Source organism: Microtus pennsylvanicus, chromosome 19, assembly GCF_037038515.1.
Source record: "Microtus pennsylvanicus isolate mMicPen1 chromosome 19, mMicPen1.hap1, whole genome shotgun sequence".
NCBI lineage: Eukaryota > Metazoa > Chordata > Mammalia > Rodentia > Cricetidae > Microtus > Microtus pennsylvanicus.
The window spans coordinates 36,276,928-36,298,857 of NC_134597.1; the positions used below are offsets into that span (position 1 = coordinate 36,276,928).

The 21,930-nt window shown below is 38.9% G+C and overlaps 2 protein-coding genes across 2 annotated transcripts; both read left to right on the plus strand.

Moving 5' to 3' along the window:
• The first annotated feature begins 660 nt into the window (after positions 1–660).
• Positions 661–1,593, plus strand: LOC142838182 (olfactory receptor 2A5). Its single transcript, XM_075953530.1, has one exon. It carries the CDS (start codon positions 661–663, stop codon positions 1,591–1,593), a length of 933 nt encoding a protein of 310 aa, XP_075809645.1.
• Positions 1,594–17,797: 16,204 nt separating this feature from the next.
• LOC142838178 (olfactory receptor 2A7-like) lies at positions 17,798–18,727 on the plus strand. Its single transcript, XM_075953527.1, has one exon. It carries the CDS (start codon positions 17,798–17,800, stop codon positions 18,725–18,727), a length of 930 nt encoding a protein of 309 aa, XP_075809642.1.
• Positions 18,728–21,930: the final 3,203 nt, after the last annotated feature.

Here is a 21,930-nt window from a genome sequence, read left to right on the forward strand (position 1 = left end):
GCCACGATGGGGAAACCCATAGAGACAGCTGACCCTAGCTAGTGGGAGCCCACTGATTCTGGACTGATAGTGGGGGAGCCTGCATAGACCCAAAGGAGGCCCTCTGAATGAGAGTGACGGATGTGACTGGGCAGTGTGTGGAGGCACTGGCCGTGGGAGCAGAACTTATCGCTAGTGCTTGAACTGGCTTTGTGGAACCAATTCTCTTTGATGGCTAGCGTAGATATGGGGGGAGGGCCTTGGTCCTACTCAAAGTGATGTGCCAAATTTTGTTGACTCCCCATAGGAAGTCTCACCCTCTCTGAGGAATGGATGTGAGGGGCAGGAGAGGGGGAGGGAGAGGGAACTGGGATTAGTATGCAGAATGAGAAAAGATTGTTTTAAAAAATAAATTTAAAAAATACCAAAAAAACGTAGAAAGACAAAAATTATATGAAAGCTTGCAATCATGCATTACCGGCAATAGATTTTCATTCTATGTTACTATGGATTAAGCCTTTAACTTAACAACTCTGAAAATGATTGCTAATGAAAAGACACACAGTGTACATGATAAACCAACCCTCTACTTATGTAACAGCTAATCTACATTTGCCTTTGCTCCTCAGAGCACATTTCACTGCTGCCAGTAGAGACCAGCACAGGGACTGCCACGAGGATATGATGGAGAACCAGACATGGGTCCCAGAGTTTATCCTGCAGGGATTCCAACTCAGCCCGAAGATGCAGACGCTTCTCTGTGGCCTCTTCTCCCTGTTCTACACTTTCACTCTGCTGGGGAATGGAGTCATTCTGGGGCTCATCTGGCTGGACTCTAGACTGCACACCCCCATGTACTTCTTTCTCTCCCATTTGGCCATCGTTGATATCTCATATGCTTCCAACAATGTCCCCAAGATGCTGGCAGACCTTCTTCATGAGAAAAAAACTATTTCTTTTGCCCCATGTATAATGCAGACATTTTTATACATGGCTTTTGCTCACACTGAGTGTCTCATCCTGGTAATGATGTCCTATGATCGGAATGTGGCTATCTGCCACCCCTTGCAATACTCTGTCATCATGAGCTGGAAAGTGTGTACTATCATGGCTGTTGTTTCCTGGGCATGTGGCTCTCTCCTAGCCCTGGTCCATGTAATTCTCATCCTGAGGCTTCCCTTCTGTGGGCCCCACAAAATCAATCACTTCTTCTGTGAAATCCTGTCTGTCCTCAAGCTGGCCTGTGCTGACACAACGCTCAACCAAATTGTCATTTTTGCTGCTTCTGTGTTCATCTTAGTGGGACCCTTATGCTTGGTGCTGGTCTCCTATGCACGCATCCTGTTGGCCATCCTGAGGATTCAGTCAGGGGAGGGTCGCAAAAAGGCCTTCTCCACCTGCTCCTCCCACCTCTGTGTGGTCGGGCTCTTCTTTGGCAGCGCCATCGTCATGTACATGGCTCCCAAATCTCAGAACCCAGAGACACAGCAGAAGATCCTTTCCCTGTTTTACAGCCTTTTCAACCCCATGCTGAACCCGCTAATCTACAGCCTGAGGAACGCTGAAGTCAAGGGTGCTGCCAACCGAGTGCTGTGGAGCCAGAGATCAAGATGAATACCCAGGTGAGACTTGAAGATATCCAGTGTGAGATGGTGGGAAGGGAAATAAAAATGCCTCGGTCTGTGCCTTTCAACTGTGTCTTGAGATCTTGTTAGTATCGGTGATTAGGGATAAAACCAAATCAATATATGCTCATGACCTAAGAAATCTACAATACCAGACTAGAGGAGGCAACAAAGCACAGTAATAAGAGCCTATGAATGCTCTTGTCTCTTCAAGAATCAACTGATGTTGGAGGAGGGGCCGCTTGTTGGTTCCTGACTGCTCAGCCTGGAAATAACCACGCAGATACTGTATTAATTAAATCACTGCTTGTCCCATTAGCTCTAGCTTCTTACTGGCTAACTCTTACATATTAATTTAACCCATTTCTAGTAATCTGTGTATTACCATGTGGCTGTGACTTACAAGATAAAGTTTCATCCTGCTCCAACAGAGCTACGTGGCTTCTCTCCGATTCTGCCTCCTTTCTTCCAGCATTCTGTTTAGTTTTCCCTGCCTAATTCTGTTCTACTCTATCAGGCCAAGCCATTTTCTTTATTCATTAACCAATAAAAGCAACACATACACAAAAGGACCTCCCACACCAACCTGAGATTTGATTTCTCATAATTCAAGGTGTAGTTCTCTGTGACTGACACAAGTCTATTTGTGTGTTGCTCCAGTATATACCTCTAGCAATGTAGAGTAAATACTCATTGGTTTTTATTAAGCAACCCTGACTTAAGGGCTAGATTGAGGCAGTGCTTGGTGCATGACTTTATTGTGAAAATCACCCAAATGTGCAGATGAATCTAGTCTTATGGAAAGAAAAGTTCAACTGTATGGGATTTCTTTTTTTTAAATAAAAAACACAGAATAGTCAGTGTATTTGTTTAATTTCCTCCCATTCTACACCATTTAACTGAAACAGGTTTGCAGAGAAATTGCGTTTAGAATAAACTTAAAAGAAGGCTTTTGGGGAATCCAGATTACAAAGAGATGTGGGTTGCAGTTCACCATTATTGAATCTGCATAAAAACTGCATAAGAATGGGAGAAACGTGGGAAAGATGGAGATGAGGAGAGAGGGGGAGCTGGGACTGGTTTGTAAAATAAGGTTGTTTGAAAAATAAACAAGAATACTATAGAAAAGAATGAAAACTACTGCATAGGAAAACGACATCGAGGAAAACGGGTAGCTGCTTACATCCTGTAAATCACTGGACTAAAAGGTACAGTAAATACGACAACAGGACTTTTTTGAAATCTCAGCAAAATCCAAGTGCATGCACCCTAGGTGAGGTGATGTAAGTAAACCATCCTGTCCTATGTAGTCCGAATACGAAAGAGGATCAGGACCTGAGCATCCAGCCTGGTGTAATAAAGTGATTGCTTTAACAGTGTGTTTCTAGAGTATCTTCTTATCTACGTGTCTAGTGTTGGTGACATTCAAGTGCATCATCCTTGCTTCTTTATTATTGCCTGCTGTCCACAGATCTTTCTCTTCCACGTCACCCCTTATTATTGTCTTCTGATGAGATAAAGCGGAAGAAGGAAATGTTTTCCTTCTACTTTCTCTTCTCAGGTATTATTCTGTTGGCTGGTCTGCATTTTTAATATATCTGGGAAAAACCTCTTACCTCTTGTTACAATAGACAGACTCTTCCAGCCATCAGAAATCTGCAACCTTTGCGCCAAAACCTACAAGAGGAAAAAGTTGGATAAATCAATTTTACTTTTTAATGTCACTGTAAAGTACAATAGAATCCTTGTAGTATCATTATTGCTAGATAAAAATCAAGATTTTTTCATCTATCTTGAACCATTTTTATACTCTTTAAATTGTCTACCATGTAATCCTTAAGGCTCATTGGAAGGGAAAAAAGGATATATTCACTCTCATATCAGTTCAAAAAATGCTAAAATATTAGACCAAAAATATTAAACTTGTAGCGTAAATCAATCAAACTTGTAACTAGTATACATGAATTCCAAAGACTTGTCTTCTAGCTTATCAGAGAAACTCTGATAGAAATATATACACACAAATATGTGTGTGTGTAAAAAACCTCAGAAAAATCTGAGCATAGATTGCCATTGTCTCTATATTTAAGCACACATTTCTTAATAAACACATTATTAGTGTCATGACCTATTTAGATATATTCATTCCACCTTAATCATAGCCTTCAAGGGGCTGAGGGAAAGTTAAAAGTTGCTTGGATTTATGCTTAAAATACTCCCCAGTGCTCCCCAAATGTCACTCCATTTTCCTCAACAACAGATGAAAAAAGCATCATTTCTCCAAATTAACGGATAAGGGAACATCATTTCAGAATGATTTAGTAGCCTGTCCTATGCTGCGCGGCCAGTAGCTGCACAGAATTGAGAGTTAAACCTGGACCATGCTCTTTGCAAAGCCCTTGCCATTACTTTTTCCCCAAACGGCACACGATGACTCTCTGCAGGCACTGGGCTCAGCAGTCGAGTGAGTGGAATCTGTGGAGCTTACTTATTATGGTCACTGTTATCCTTGATTATAGTAGACACTCTCACACAGTAGCCTGGTTGGCCTCCCACAATAGCTCCCAGCTCCTTACCTCTCAGTAAAAATCCACGAAGTTGTTCTCTTGGAGCTCTGACCGGAGCTCTGTGTGCACAGCACTGAAGCAGAGTTAGCATCTGCTACAGGCTAGGCTAAGATGCTTGCTCTGCTAGATTTGTGTTTCAGTTGTGTCAGGATTTCTAAGAATGGTTTAATTTCTGCAAGTTTGACTGTATCACAGGTCAGGCGGCATAGATGATCATGTGTTCCTGGTCGCTTCACATGACTTTTGCCAGTGCTAAATGACATTGTACATGTGAACCTGCTTTGAAGATAGATTTTTGACAAGGAATGTATATGGACAACAAATACAAAATAATCACATAGTAAGATTGCGTTATGCTAAAACTCATGAACATATAGCCACGGAACTATGTAATCTAGTTTTATTTTAATGACTCATAAATTATTGCAGCATTTACTAAATAATGACAATATCTCAAAGTCTTCAGCTATTTGAGCTTGTGAGGTCTTATGATCTTGTTTTTGTTTGGTTGTTAACTTAGGGAAAGATTTTTAACAACAGAGGTGGAAAGATCATGCACCACAGGTTTGGTATAAAATCATTTTTATTGTTCCTGATCACAGACAAAATTGTGAGAATAATCCCACATAAAATGTATTTTACCCACTCTGGCCACTTCTTACATTTTTCATCATGTTCTCATAGGTATCCAGGATGCTAGAAAGGTCAGTGTAGAAGTATTCAGAAGACCCATCACTGAATGAGCAAATGTAGCAATTGTTGTAAATGACTGGAGGAGGGAGAAACAAAAAGAAACAGAAGCTTAGCTTAGTCTTGAGCTTGGGCAGAGCTTGTGGGTGTTGATACAGCAGGTACAAGTTCTTAAGTTCAACTTCACTATTGACATCATTTCTTTATGGTCATACACTGCCTATAATTCTTATAATGCTTTTACCCCCTTTTCCACAATTCCTGAATATTGGGAGGAGGAAGTGTGATCTAGATGTGTCATTTAGCACTGAGCTTTCTGAAGTCTCAGCACTTTGAATACTTGTGGATCTCAGTATTTATTGCAAAATTTCTTGTGATGAGGGGTGGAAGACTCAATAATCTAAGTGTACAAGGATACATTCTTAAAAATCAATTGAATACTACCTCCACGTAAATCCTGGCATAAAGAAAGGAGAAGGACATGAAAACCCACCCCTAGCTGAAGGGTATTGACAGCTGCTAGAAGGAAGAGTCAGTTTTCTTTAACAGTGGGTGTGGCCCCTGGTAGGTTGTTCATGCTCCAGTGGATAAACAAAACCAAGTGTCTATCGGCAGAAAAATTGGACTTACTGGATTCTTTTTTTTTATTTTCGAGACAGGGCTTCTCTGTAGCTTTTGGTTCCTGTCCTGGAACTAGCTCTTGTAGACCAGGCTGGCCTCGAACTCACAGAGATCTGCCTGCCTCTGCCTCCCGAGTGCTGGGATTAAAGGCGTGTGCCACCACCACCAGGCTTTACTGGATTCTTAAACAAAGAGGACACAATTTGGGAGGGTAGGGAAGGAGGGGCCAGTCTGGAAGAAGCTGAGGAATGGGAGTAAATATGATTAAAACACATTGCATGAACTTCTCCAGGAACTAATAAAAACCAATAAGAAACAGAGTAACCATCATCCTTCATTCCAAAGAGCATTGGGTAAGAGGCAAAAGTAGCTGCTTATTGCCTTTCCAAAGGGAAAAAATGAGTCAATAGGTAGGTTTATTAGAGAGGCAGAATTAAAATCAGTACAAGAAAATATGTTATGGCAATATGAACTGCCTATCTGGGAGGAAACTTCAGTCCGAAGAAGGGAACTATTTCAGATGTCAAGAGGAAGATAGGGATAGTGAGGGCTTCATTCCAGGTACTAGGAAAGGTCTGATCAGCAAGAGATATAATGACAACAGCAGAATTACAAGGATATGCAACACTTGTCTTGAGCTGCCTTCTTTACAACTCTGAAACCTGGACAATGAAACACTCCTCAGAACGGGGGCTGAGTGTGTTTAAGATCGCATATCTCAGGAGGATTCCAGGCATCACAAGAAGAGATAGGCTGTGCAATGATGACATTAAGAAACATCTCCAGCTATAGAAGGAAGTAAACTACAGGATATGGCAACGGCACTTGAGATACTTGGACCATGTTATGAGAATGAATGATGGAAGATACACAAAGATAGCACAGCTTGGAGGAGTGCAAGGGATAACGCAAAGAGTAAGGCTCCCCAAAACGCTGAATAGACAACATAAAGGAAGTCTGTGGAACCTTGGGTATGACAATAACACAAGCATCTAAGACTGTCGAGGGTAGGAACAACTGGAGAACCACCATAAACAGGCAGGCCGTGCATGTTTAAGCATTGTTAGGGCATAAATGATGATGATGATGATGATGATGATGATGATGATGATGATGATGATGAGCTTTCCAGAAAAGAGGTCTTGTCAATGACTGTGGGAATGTGAAGAATTCATATTGGAAAGCCATTTCAAGATTCTATCCAAGTTCTCTTCAATCTTTAGCATTTTATGATCTCACAACTTTTCATTTTTCTGAAGGTAAAAGAATTTAAGCTGATTTGAAACAACTTTATGATGACCCAAAGACATTTAAATGATATCTCTGAGAAAACACTTAAAACTCTGCCTTGTTCTACTAAGGAATGAACAGAGTCATCAGAAGAAAAACTCAAGCAGGAAAACATAGCTGCAAATGATCCATATTTATAGTTCTCTTTAATCCCACACCATCACAAATATATTTTCAAATGCACATGCTTCTACATTTTGAAATAACAGTCCTATCTCCAGTGATAACAGCTCAATAATTTTCATTTTAAACAAAAAGCAGTGACAGATAAGTCATAAATAGAGGAATTAAAAAATATGAAGTCAGCCTCTACTGTAACATAAATACCTCTGTGGGAGAGAAACAGAGTACACATACATCCCTGTGAGAGGTTCAAACACCATGTGGGTGCTGGGAGATCTACAAGTTGGCCTCAGTGGAAATTGTGTTCTTAAGAACTAAAGAACTTAAACTGCTTCATATAATAATGATTCTATATAATGCTAGCTGGGGATACATATAAATAATATCTGTGAATTTTTCTTTCTTTCTATCTTCCTTTCTTTCTTCCTTCCTTCCTTCCTTTGTTCCTTCCTTCCTCCTCCCTCCCTCTCACCCTCCCTTCCTCTCTCTCTCTCTCTCTCTCTCTCTCTCTCTCTCTCTCTCTCTCTCTCTCTTTCTTTATTTTTTCAAGACAGTTTCTCTGTAGTTTTGGGACCTGTCCTGGAACTAGTTCTTGAAGACCAGTCTGGCCTCAAACTCACAGAGATCCACCTGCCTCTGCCTCCCAAGTGATAGGATCTGCTCGACTCCTGTGATTTTTTTTCTTAAAAGTAGGAGATGGGGGAGGATGGGAAGTGGGGGAACTTCTGTTAAACAGTCTGCCACAGACTGCCTTGTTGACAGCAACCCTGTGAGAACTACAAAGTGAAGTCATGACACAGCATGAGCATTGTTCAGTCACTGCAGCCAACCACGGCTGCAGGCACAGAGCCTCAGTGCACTCTATCTTTGAAGGGAAATAATTCAAAATTATAACCATGAGAGAAGCTGAAGAGGCAGGGAGAGTACTGGCTCTATACAATAACTATCAGTGTGGTTTCTGAAACTGCCAAGAAAAGTAAGACAAATGTAAATTGGAATATGGAGTTCCATCTCATGGCAATTTTCTTGTGCAATCAGGAATGAGCTAACTCATAAACACTTCAAATTTGCATGTTTTAAACTTGTAAATGGGTTTTTAAATATATAACCATTACTTAAATGGCTATATAAGAAATTACCAAGAAAGAAGGAAACAACGGATCACTAAAGGGCATATTACAAATCATAGAAATAAACCATATGTTCACTTAAATAAAACTAAACTTGCTCAGTTAGGAAGAAACTCACCAAATGTGCTCATTTCTAGACTGACCACATAGAAGGAAAAATTTCTATCCATCATTCCCTGTGTTTTTATTAGTTGAAAGATACTTTAATTACTGCTTCTGTCTCTTGGTTGTTGAGTCAACTTATTTACCTCACTATGATTCAACTTTGTTAGGTTGTGTGTATACATAAATTTAAGTTTAATCAAATATAGATGTTTAAAGTAGGTCCTTTTTTTGTCTAGTCATAGCCATTAATGTTTATACCAAAGATATAAGGAAGAAAATTTTTACAAGGTTTTGTAGACAAATATGTTCATTTTTCACTCTTAAGTGATAGTTTAGCAAGGTATAAAATTATAAAGTAGCTCTTTCCTTATCACCTTGAATATTGTTTCTTGGCATCTGTTTGACAAATGGAGTGTCTTCTAACAAAATACTTATTATTATTTGAGCATGATGCCATGAATCTGCAACCCCAATACTGGGTAGAATTGGGATAGGTGGATCTCAGTGGACAGTAAAATTCCATTCCCAGTTAAAGACCTAGTCTCAAATTTAAGGTGATTTTAATAAAGACATTTAAGCACAGTCTCTGGCTTCCATGTTCCTAGATATATGGGCAAGTTCATTGTCACACACACACACACACACACACACACACACACACACACACACCTGGGTCTATTATATGTTTCTTTTATGTTTGTATCTACAACTGTTTAGAACTGACCATTTGGTATTGGACTCATTTGGAATTGTCATCTTTGAAGACTAATTCTCTCTCTCTCAGGAGTTTTAATTCCCTATAGCTCTTCATCTAGTAGTAGGTTCTTATAAGATTTCCTCCATCCTCATTGGAATGTCAACTGGTGATATTATTATCCAGGTCCTGGTTTGACAAACATACTGTTGATGTGTCATGCTTAGAAGATACTATCCACAGCATGCAGCCTGGTCCTCCTTCTCTTATAGACTTTCTGTCTCCTTTTCTGTGATGATCTATAAGCCTTATGTTTAGGGCTTTTATTGTAGAGGTATCAACTGGGGCTATCTAATCTCTCATTATGTTCAGTTTTGGATTTCTGTAATGACCTCTGCTGCAAAAACAGAATCTGCTTTGATGCAGGTTTAGAGCTAGACTTATCTGTGGATATAAGAATAAGTAATTAGAATACAATCTTGTTGGAGGAGGGCCCGCTTTGTTGCAGGAGGTCCTTCCGCTCCTCTAGCCAATAGCCGCTGAGATACCAGCCCATTGGGGCATGGTCTCTCTCCCTTTAAAAAAGCAGCCACTTCCCTTCTCGCTCTCTATTACTTCCTGCTCCACTTCTGGCAACTAGACTCCCTTCCTAATTGTGCAGAGGGCTGTTGTCTGGGACGGTAATCTGTAAGTTTTTTCCCCTTTAAATAAATAACCATTCTATTAATCATAATTCTAAACTGGTGTGGGATTGTTTTTGACTTATGCTTTCGCCTTCATCTGGCGCCCAACGTGGGGCTCGAACCCATGACCCTGAGATTAAGAGTCTCATGCTCTACCGACTGAGCTACTTGGGAGGCAGAGGGAGATTGACCTCTGTGACTTCAAGGTGTGGTAGCATACACCTTTAATCCCAATGCCTGGGAGGCAGAGACAGGCAAATCTCTGAGAGTTCAAGGACAGCTTCCTGGAATAACTACAGAGTTATTCCAGGACAAAGATATACAGAGAATCTGTCTCAAAAAGTAAAAATAAAAGGAATAGAGGTTAAAATAAAGCCGCACAAAGATGGAAAATACACAGAGAATCTTAATACTGTATGCTATTATGCTCTCTTTGAATTGTTTGAATGCTGAGGAAAGAGCAACAGCTACAAAAAGATATTTGTTTACAAATGCTGCTGAACGAATCCAACATAGATATTTTAAAAATACCTTGATTTCAGAATTTGGATCTAAGGATATGATATTTTGGAAAAGAGATTCTTCTTTTGTTTTCACAGAGGATGAAACCCTGTGGATTGCTTCTATCTCAATATGGTATGATGGACCACGCCCCCTGAAAGGTTGCTGTGAACACCTTCAAAAAATCACTTCACTCAATTGATGACAGAGATGAACCACCACACAGGTTATACCCTGAAATACCTGATTAACAGCACCCCATTCAGCAGGAAGCAGTTTGGAGAGAAATAACTGTGTCCATGTTCCCATATATTGTTTATAAATGTTCTGCTACATTTAAAGGGGGAGATGATATAGGTATGAATAATTTGCATTGATATAGATTTTGCTTTAGTGATTTAAATTTAAGGTCAATTTTGTTATATGTATATGTGTTTCTGATCTTGATTAAGGTATTGTGATTGTGTAGTTCATTTAAAAATGTAATGTATATAGGTTGTTAATGGATAATCATTAATAATAGTCAAGTTTGTAGTCACGTTAGTTAGATTTTCTAGATATATAGAGATATTTCAGTTAGATCGGCATTCTTCATATCTTTCAAAGACTATGGAATATGCTATTTAATGTTTTAATAACTTAGGGTTTTTCATGACAATGAGACATGTCTGCTCCTGGAAACACCAATCTACTTCAAGAAGAACATGGGCATCAAAGAGGATCCTTATGGAGTTTGATAGCCATTTGTGCAAGAAGCTGTTCTAGCCTGGACTATTGTATAAACTGGACACAGAGAACCCACAGAGAGAGGACTACTGAGCTTGCCTAAAGATGAGATGATCTTTCGGGGTTTCTGATTCATGAAGGAGTCTGCAAGACATTCTGCAGGACACAACAGATAGTGACTGAACTGCCTTTGAAATTTCCTGCTTCATGGAAATGTCTCTGGATACTATGGGCCTGTAGGCTGAAGATGGATGCCCCAACAGTACAGAGAAACTTTGGGTGACTGTCCAGGCAACGAGATGTCTCTGTCATTAAGTGAGTTTGGAAGTTGCTTATTTCTTGTTTGTTTAGGTAATATTATATCCTTCTGGATTCTTTGATGGAGTTAAAGAATATATAGATAGTTATAGTTGTTTTCCTTTGTTATGATAAAAGATAAACTAGACATAAATATTGTAACTGTAATTCTTGCTTGATAACTGTTTTGTTATATGTAATTTTGCTATGTTAAAGTTAAAGCCTTCCTTTTTTGTTTAAACAGAAAAAGGGGAAATGATGGAGGAAGGTCATTGGTTATTAATAAAGAAACCGCTTGGCCTTGATAGGTGGAGTAAACAGAACAGAATGCTGGGAGGAAGAGGAAGTAAGCCCAGACGCCATGCTCCCCTCTCCCAGGCAGACGCGATGAAGCTCTGACCCAGGATGGACGCAGACTAGAATCTTCCTGGTAAGTGCACCTCGGTGCTACACACATTATTAGAAATTAGCTAGTCTAGGTGCGAGAGTTAGCCAAGAAGAAGCTAGATATAATGGGCCAAGCAGTGTTTAAAAGAATACAGTTTGTGTGTTGTTATTTTGGGGCATAAGCTAGCCAGGCAACCAGGAGCTGGGGTGGCAGGAACAGAGCCCGCAGCTCCTACAACACTGCTTATTCATTCCAGTCACTTGACTAACTTAGCCCTGAAATAACCACACAAAAACTGTATTAATTAAATCGCTGCTTGGCCCATTAGCTCTAGCTTCTTATTAGCTTAGTCTTATATCTTAATTTAACCCATCTCCATTAATCTGTGCATCACCACGAGGTCATGGCCTACCAGCAAAGTTTCAGCATGTCTATCTCTGTTGGCCCCATGACATCCCCCTCTCTGCCTTTCTTCTCCCAGTATTCAATTCAGTTTTCCCTGCCTACCTAAGTTTTGCCCTATCAACAAGTCAAGGCAGCTTCTTTATTCATTAATGCTAATTACAGCAATAGAGGGAACCCCCACACAATCAGAAATTATATTTATCTAGGAAACTAGCAGTAGTGGTTTCTCCTTTAGGCCCTATAACCTCTGTACTAGAATACAGTACCAGAAATTAATTTCCTTCTACTGAGTGGCCTTAATACGTCTGGAAACCTGTCAGACCATGTACAGGACAGGCAGAAGACAACACAAGAGGAGGCTAACATTAGTTGAAATTCATGGATACCTGTTTTCCTCTAATTAAATCTAAGTTTCATATCAGTATCTCAAAGATAGACTTGGGGAGTGAAAGGCCTTCTTTATTTATTTCTTTTCCCAATATAGCTACTTTGAATAAATCTTTATCTTCTTTCCACTAGTACTTATCTCTTTAATTGATTCAATGAATTCATGTGGCCAAATTGCTCAAATCCAGCTCTTAGAATTTATAGGGTCTACCCTCTGAGCCTAACAACTATGACAATAGTGTCAGTGATTAAGCAAAGAACCATCTACATTCTAGGTAAATGTTCTACCACTGAGTAAGCCTTACTGTTCCATAAGTTGCCGTGGGTCTGAGACACTCTTGATTTCATTTTGTTTTTATATTGTTTGCCATTGCTCAAATTAATTCTACTGCATGGAATTGGTTTAAGGACTTTGTTCGTTATAATAATCTACAAGTAAATTCTGCTTGACAGAATTGGTTTAAGGAGTTTGTTCATTATAATACTCTACTTTCTGGACAATTGTGTCCTTCTACTATTTTTTTTTTTTGCTTTCTTTTTTTGTTCACTTATTTCAGAACAGAGTTTCTCTGTGTAACTGCACTGGCCGTCCTAGAACTCACTCTGTAGACCTGGCTGCCCTTGAACCCAGAGATCCACCAGCCTCTACCTCCTAAGTGCTGGGATTAAATGCATGGGCCTTGACTAGCCCTGACCATTTTTTTGTTTTTGAATAAATATGGTGTGACCCTGACTGAGCATAAGGAGTTTGTCTTCCTACATGGATATGACTAGGTTTCCCTAATTAAAACACTTTGCTCTCTTAGTTCTGAGAGATCCTGATCTGAGAATTATCAGAATTGACTCCTTTTTTCCCGAAAATGTTAAATATTTCTTCATACTTTTATTTCCAAGTTGTGCTTATTGACTTTGCACTAACCAAGGAGGAAAGCCTTTACATTCAGTCAAGGATTATTAAAATGAAAAAATTAGTTAACTACACATTCAAGTAAAGAACTTAGTAAAATGTCTCTAAGAAATCAATAGTAAATATTAAAATGAGGAAATACAAGTTCCGAGATACAAACATACATGTTTGATGTAATAGATGCATAAGATATCCTATGCTCAAGAAATAAAGCAAGCATATTTCAATAAAATCATTACAACAATTACCAAAATTGATTATATACAAAGGAATAAAACAAATTTTCAAAGTCAATACTACATGAGCTCATTTCTTATCATAGTGACAATAAAATTAAAATTAGCATTGAAACAACAAAAGTTAAAATTTAAAAACTAAAAAATACATACATGTAATTTATTTTTAATGATGAAACATTGATAGTTCTAAATAATAAATTTGAAATGTATAATTTAAATAGCAAATATATAAACTTAAGGTGCAAATTATATTTATTAAAAGAAGAGGCTGGACAGATAGCTCAGTGGTTAAGAGTACTTGCTGCTCTTTCAGAAGACCCAGCTTCAATTTCCAGTACCCACAGATCAGATCATATTTGTCTGTAGTTCCTGTTTTGGGGAATCCAACACTTTCACACACACATACATTCAGGCAAAACACCAATGAACATAAAATAAAAATAAATTATTAAAATAAAATGACACACTAAAAGAAAACTTAAATGTTTAACTCAGAGCTTACAATGACTATAGAACATTATTGATATAAAATGATTAAAAATGTAAGATAATTAAAATAAAAACATGGTTGTATATTATATTAGAAAAGACAGTACAATAGTTGGCATCATAGTAATAAGGAGCTGGGAGCATATATATAACTAGAAACAAAAATTAGAGAAAAAAATGAAAATAGAATGCTATGGATAAAGTTTATTTTAATGCATTTTAAAAGATAGAAGAAAGCTTAAGTTTAATTATGTAAAATAGAAAATTTGAATAATAAATATTCAGAAAAATGACTTTATCATAAAAAATTTTTAATTAAGAAATTTCAACACATTTTCCAAATCTTTAATAGCTTACTGTCATGTTATATAAAAGCTTTTGAAACTAGAAGAGAAGCAAGTGTCCCAACTCACTTTATGAAGTTAGCAGAACAATGATACTAATCATGGAAAGGGACTGTAGAAGAAAAGCAATTAACTGAGCACACCTCAGTAACAAACCTAACCATAAAACTCTAAGTGCAGTAAATTAGATTAGTAATACTAGGGAGAAAATGTGGTTTCTGAGTTTAGTGAACTGGACAATAAACAATGTATGGGTTAGACTGACTGGTAACTTCAGACATGCACCTAAGTAAGTGCAGCTGAGCAGTGAGGCTCTCACCACCAGCCAGCCTCCTACTGAGCATGGTTGATGGGCAGAAGCCCATTCTAAAGTCATCACGGGTTACCTTTTTGCCAATTAAATGTAATTAGGTTATTACTTCCTTAGTAGGTTGATATAAACAGTGAATTAACTAATATTGAATATATATATATATATATATATATATATATATATATATATAGTCTCTTCAGTTTTGACTATAAGAAAAAGAAACAAATCAAAGAATCAGAGAGTATTTCAACCACAAAGAGATTGTCAGTTGTCTCTGTTACAGTCCATGAAGTTATAATACAGGGTCAGCTCAGCTGTATTTCAAGCAGGAAAGAAAACAGTAATACTGATAACTCTGGAGGAATCTTAACCTTTTTTCCCCTCTGGGATCAAAATCACTAGAAATTGAAGAAGAAAAATTGTCTCCTGGTGAAAATATTCCCTCTTTGTTTGTGCCCAGTCAAATTTACAGAAGAATATATAACAAGTCCCTTTGGGATATTATATCCACTTTCTTGACTCCTGAACATGTTCCCCACAGTGGCTGTTGGTCTTATTATCTGATCTTATTTTATGAATTATACCTCTTGTGGAGCCTTGTGCTACACACACACACACACACACACACACACACAGTTGTTTAAAGGAACAACATTAAGCAAGCATAGAGATGATTCCAACTTCCTTTAAATACTATTTAATCTATTTTGATAGCAGTGGGTAGGGATGTTTTGAAGATCTTAAAATTATAATAAACCAAGTGATTGCATTACATTGAAGACATCTTGACTTAGAAGTCATTGTATTGATTCTTCAATATGGGATCATGGACCCCAGTGAGTGAGGACAACATGAGTACTCTCACATCTTGCCATAAACATTTCTCGGGGGCAAACCACAGATAAGAACAGTGGCAGCCCCTTTTTAATGAAAGGGCCAAGCTCCGGTGTGTGTGGTGGTTGTCTTCTCTACCTCTTTCCAAGGTTTCAGCATATGTTAGAGGTAACTGAGCTACCAGGAAAATGAAGTCATCTCATTTGAGAGAAACTCCATCTTGAGGATTTGCTCAGAAGGAAAGAATTTCCACACTGCCAGCTTCTTTCTCTCACGCTTTATCAAACACATCTTCACATCTTCATTTTGAGGAAAGTTCCTTACATAATCTGAACTTTATTTATTATGCAATTTCAGATTGGGTGAAAATCACAACTAAAAAGGTAACTATTACTGTCGATTCTTTCTAAATCCCTGCTGTTAATAGACTTAGCTACCAAGACAATCTGAAAGCCATCAACCCTTTAGATATCCCTAATGTGGGTAATTTTCTTCAATGCTGCTGCACTTCTAGTTAAAATTGTTAGAAAGATTAGCTCTTTGAGATATTTGCTCATAAAGATTTCCGTTTCCTCATGAAATTACTGGAGCAATGAGTTAATGGCACAAAACAAAGGCACCCAGAAGGATTTATTTTTGAATGTGAAACTCCTTTTTGTGAGGGGAAGAAGCAGGAGGATTACTGGGTGTTTGTATCTTTCAACAAAAGGGTTATCTGTGCTGCAAAGAGGGTTATCTCGTATACCTGTCACCACAGCATGTAGAAGGTTGCAGTGCATGGTCAGCAAATGTCGATGGATTTTTACAGTTTGTACTTCTGCCAATAATTAACTAGCATTGACTGTACTTTTTATGAGACTCTACAGTCGTCATATGAAATTTTAGAAATATTTTACCATGAAGGTAACTTACCAACATACTCTAAACTTTAAGTAAAATTGTTTTGAGCGTGAAAGTAACATTTTATCTTCATTGCTTCCAAAAATTGTAGAAATATTGTATTGAAATAATCACTTTTCCATACCTTGGATTAACTGAACTCTCTAGTTGAATTAGCATCCTACTTCATCTTCTCCAATGATGTAGGAATCTTTCTTGAATAAATGGTCAATGAATCTCTTACATAAAAGACCAACTGGAATGAATTTTAATTTTAATTTAAAAATCCCCTTTGTGGGAGATGATTCCAATAGACACAAATATAATTCATGGACTTAGATAATATTGGCTCTCAATAATTTCTTGTATTTGGCTTAAAGTAAAACAAAAATGTATTCACTCTTATTTATTAAACCTTTCAAATATTAAAATATATCTGAGATATATTGAGAGAAACTAAGCTATAATTTTTTTGATATTTTGCTTTAAATGTGAAATTCACATGAATTCTGGACTAAAGAATGGTATAGAGTTAAGCAAACAAACAGCAGCAATGGTTTAAAAGTTGCAGTTCAAAGCTTGTGAATTGTTCTCCTCTGTCGAAAGGGTTTTAAACATCTGAACAGTTGCAAAAGACAATACCACTTGGATCATAGAAAAATTTATTCACACAGCAGATTATTTAAATATGAATCTACAGTGAAAACCTAAGCTCTAATCTTTGATTCAGATCAACATTTTCATCTAAAACTTAAAAATATCATTAAATTATCTACATGGCATTTTTATGAATGAAACTGAATAGAATAGGCCAAAATAAAATCAATTATGACAAGTGAACTGAATGATATTAGGATCCAAGAAAATATATACATTTATATGTGTGCATTTTGAGCATGTACTGCATAGACATTTCTTAAGCAGGATGTTGGGGAGATGACAGAACTTTCTGAGTGTGAACAGGAAAGTTTATGTGCATAAAATGAAGCATAGACTGTAGCAGAAGCAAAGATAACTCTGTTCTGACCCCAGGCCATCTGTGTGGACATAGAGGAAAAGACAGTGGTCACTAACATAAACTTGGCTGGAGTTATAACAAACTTACAATCTCTCTACATCATTCGAGTTTGTACTATGAAGTCATTGCTGTAATACCTGCCAGTAAAGATCAAAATTATAACATAATTTGCATGTGTAGAAAAGTTTGATGCTTCTGTCATTGGCATACATACCCTTCACCCTCATTCCACATGTAAATGACCATACACAGCATACATGGACACTCCTGTCTGCTGCAAAGGAACCATACATCCACCATCATAATGGGAACTTATTAGCTTTGAACTTGAAAGTAATATTTGCTAGAAAATGTAATACAATATTAGCATTTAGCTTACAGAATGTATGTTTTCTTCTGATTCATTTGGAACATACAACAATTTTTAGCAGGTCAAAGATATCATGAAGGATTTTCTGAACAACACTCAACATGATATGCAAAGATCCATTGTTTAAATACCTACCTTGAACATTCACACTGTGTTCAAACTTGGTGAGTTTCCTTGTCTCTTTCACAGGGAAATGGGGAATCAGACTTCGGTTACACAGTTCATTCTTCTAGGATTTCTACTCAACCGAAGGTTGCAGAAGCTCCTCTTTACCCTCTTCTCCCTGTTCTATGCCTTCACCCTGCTTGGGAATGGGACAATTGTGGGGCTTATCTGCCTGGACTCTAGACTCCGTACTCCCATGTACTTCTTCCTGTCTCACTTGGCCATCGTTGACATTGCTTATGCCTGCAACACAGTGCCCCAGATGCTGGTGAATCTTCTAGATCCAACCAAACCTATCTCCTTTGCTGGATGCATGACACAGACCTTTCTCTTTTTGACATTTGCACACACAGAATGTCTCCTTTTAGTGGTGATGTCCTATGATAGGTATGTGGCCATCTGCCACCCCCTCAGATACACTGCCATCATGAGTTGGAGAATTTGTATTATCCTGGTGGCAACTTCCTGGATTCTAGGAGTTCTCTTGGCCCTGGTACATCTCATATTACTATTACCATTGCCCTTCTGTAAAGCTCAAGAAGTAAATCACTTTTTCTGTGAAATTATAGCTGTTCTCAAACTTGCCTGTTCAGACACCCACATCAATGAAGTCATGGTTTTGGCTGGGGCTGTGTCTGTGCTTGTGGGACCATTTTCTTCCATTGTGGTCTCTTATGCTCATATTCTGTGTGCCATCCTGAAGATCCAGTCAAGCCAGGGGCGCCAGAAAGCCTTCTCCACCTGCGCCTCCCATCTCTGTGTTGTCGGACTCTTTTATGGTACAGCCATTGCCATGTACATTGGCCCTCAACATGGGGATGCCAATGAGCAGAAGAAATATCTCTTGCTATTCCATAGCCTTTTCAATCCTATGCTCAATCCACTGATCTATAGTTTGAGGAACAAAGACGTCAAATGTGCTCTGAAGAGGATGCTCACGAAGGAGGATACTTCTTGAGAGCATTAAAGAATAAAGACCATGCAAAGATCTTAGAATTACTTCCATTAAGAATTAGACAGAACACATAAACTTGTTCAAAAGCTTCCTTTCCATTTTCTCACAGGAGACTTCTTGCACCTGCCAAGAACCTCCCTGTGTTTTATCTTCTCTAGCTTTGAGAATGGAGGAGTACAAGCAACCCAAACATCCACGTGCATGGCAGTGAACAGGCTTTTAATGTGGTTGAAAATGAGCATCAGTCTCACCCAGATACCAACCCTGCGAGCTGCAATAGCAACCAGCCTGAAAGTTGTACCCACTGGTACAATAGTGGCACAAAATGCTGATTTGGTCCTGGCAAGAAATGTTGCCTAGGATCTGCTTAAAGATGAACACATGAAAATAGAATGGGCTGGGAGTGAAGTGGTAGACAAGATGGAAAACTAGGCACTATTTGGGGACCAAATAACTATAAAGAATCAATAGAGGGGAGAACTTTTATTTTGCTGAAGAAGCCTAAAGAATCTGTTTACCTCAGCAAAAGATCACAAGCCAGTAACTCACGTGAGCATTCTCAGAATAAGGTATAAAACATTTTACCACACCTTCTCCCAACCAGTGCATCTCACCCTCTCTCACACACTGAGCAACTTTGACCTTGACTTCTAGTAGATTGTTTAAATGTTGTTCTTTCTTGGACTTGATACAAACAGGATATAGGCCCCTCGAAGTGTTCATTGTTTTAATATACCCTCTCAATCACTGTTCTGTTTGTAAGATTTCCCATAGTTTGTGGAGGCATAGTTTGTTCATCTCTATACACATTACAACATATTGATTATATTTGGGGGAGATACTGGAATGGCCTACAATGTAAGCTGTAATAAACAATTTGTAAATGTTGTTATACACATCTATCAGAAGGTATCCGCGATCACTGTTTTTAGATATACAGCTAAGGAAGTACTGGGTAATGAATGTCCCAGACTTGGATCTTCTTTACTATGAATGTTGGACTGTCTGGCTATGAAATTACTGTCATTTACTCATGAACTGGAATACCCTCACATTGAACAGGAATCAGTAATGCAATAATGAGCTGAATGCCGCTTCTACCTAGCTAAGTTTGTGGTCTAATAAGGGTGCTACTTTGGTATTAATGCTCAAAGCTTAATATTAGTGGCTCATAAGCTTATCTAAGTTTCTTCTGAGCAGAACAAACAAAAATAAGTCAGGCATTTGTGGCTGATTTCATCTTCTTAATGAACAACAACAAAAATCTGGGGTGCCAGTAAAAATGAAATTTAAGTTATAGAATTGTATGCTGGAGTAATGGGAAATTTAAACATTGAGATTAACAATATCTTAGCCTCTTTTGATATAATAATAATCCTGGAGAATAAACGTGGGCCTTTCATGCATCAGGCAAACATTCCTTTTTAGTCTAAGTATATTTTCAAAAATATGTATTAGATTTGGGTGAGGGTTGAGTATTTTATGCTAACTTTGATATCTCTGAGCCTATTCTAGGACCTGTCTAGTCTTCTGTCATGGAGCATGTAGCTCTGAAGGTATGTTCTTTGATTATACTTTGTCAATATCAACTGCTTCGCTGTTGTGTCAGTCCCAGCACACCCCTAAGTGATGTGGTGTACCTCTGTCCTCACATACAAGGTTCTTCTATTCTAATTGCAAGCATAGCAATTTCCTCTGAAGGCACTGCCTTGCTTTTCTGGCATATACCCTGACAGCTGCCATCTGGGAGCCCATACCAAATTTCCTTCCCCCAAACAAGGAGGAAGTGAGGAGCTTGGAAAGGCCCTTCAAGTGAACCAAAAGCATTCCCATGTGTCCCTGCTGAATTTATTATGAAATGATTTCCTTTCTTGATGGTCCCACTCCAGAAATATAACTAGGGAATGGAGGGAAACATTTCCCATGCTTTTATGTCTGTTGTTATTAATTGTAGCAATACTATGACATTTAAAAGCATGAGAAACCTAACATGTAGATGCACCTAGTGTTGGTGACCATGCTTCAACAAGGATACCAGTTATCAGGGTAGTGGCATGTGGATTAGAAAAATAAGTAAAGAGTGCAAAGATACAGGTGAAATGATAAGCATAGGATAGTATCAGGAAGGAATTCCAATGAATACTAAAATTCACCTGCATTTAATTTTCCATACACTTTTATACCCCAGTACAACAGGGGAAAGAAGACAAAAGAGTGCTTTAAAATGATATAAAAAACAATCAGAACAGTTATTTGCTTCAACACTTTATGACATAAAGTCATTACCATTCTGTTTGTTTAAGCAATGAACCCACCCTAGACCAAGTATCCTGAAGGCAGCCACTCCCAAGGTCAGACCTCCTATTACAAAAGAAGAAACAGAAGTAGCTTGAATTCTCTGATCTTGGTCAAGGTGTGTGGGGGGGGGGGGCATCCTCAGGACAAAAACTCCAAGTAACCACACCCTAGGTCAGGGTGTGTGTGTGGGGGGGGGGCATCCTCAGGACAAAAACTCCAAGTAACCACACCCTAGGTCAGGGTGTGTGTGTGGGGGGGGGCATCCTCAGGACAAAAACTCCAAGTAACCACACCCTAGGTCAGGGTGTGTGGGGGGGGGGGCATCCTCAGGACAAAAACTCCAAGTAACCACACCCTAGGTCAGGGTGTGTGTGTGTGGGGGGGCATCCTCAGGACAAAAACTCCAAGTAACCACACCCTAGGTCAGGGTGTGTATGTGGGGGGACCATCCTCAGGACAAAAACTCCAAGTAACCACACCCTAGGTCAGGGTGTGTGTGTGGGGGGACCATCCTCAGGACAAAAACTCCAAGTAACCACACCCTAGGTCAGGGTGTGTGTGTGGGGGGGACCATCCTCAGGACAAAAACTCCAAGTAACCACACCCTAGGTCAGGGTGTGTGTGTGGGGGGGGGGGCATCCTCAGGACAAAAACTCCAAGTAACCACACCCTAGGTCAGGGTGTGTGTGGGGGGGGACCATCCTCAGGACAAAAACTCCAAGTAACCACACCATAGGTCAGGGTGTGTGTGTGGGGGGACCATCCTCAGGACAAAAACTCCAAGTAACCACACCCTAGGTCAGGGTGTGTGTGTGGGGGGGGGCATCCTCAGGACAAAAACTCCAAGTAACCACACCCTAGGTCAGGGTGTGTGTGTGTGGGGGGACCATCCTCAGGACAAAAACTCC

What these genes read in the sequence shown, in the direction of transcription:
- LOC142838178 (XM_075953527.1), top strand. Translation starts at nt 17,798, where the DNA reads ATGGGGAATCAGACTTCGGTTACACAGTTCATTCTTCTAGGATTTCTA.
- LOC142838182 (XM_075953530.1), top strand. Translation starts at nt 661, where the DNA reads ATGATGGAGAACCAGACATGGGTCCCAGAGTTTATCCTGCAGGGATTC.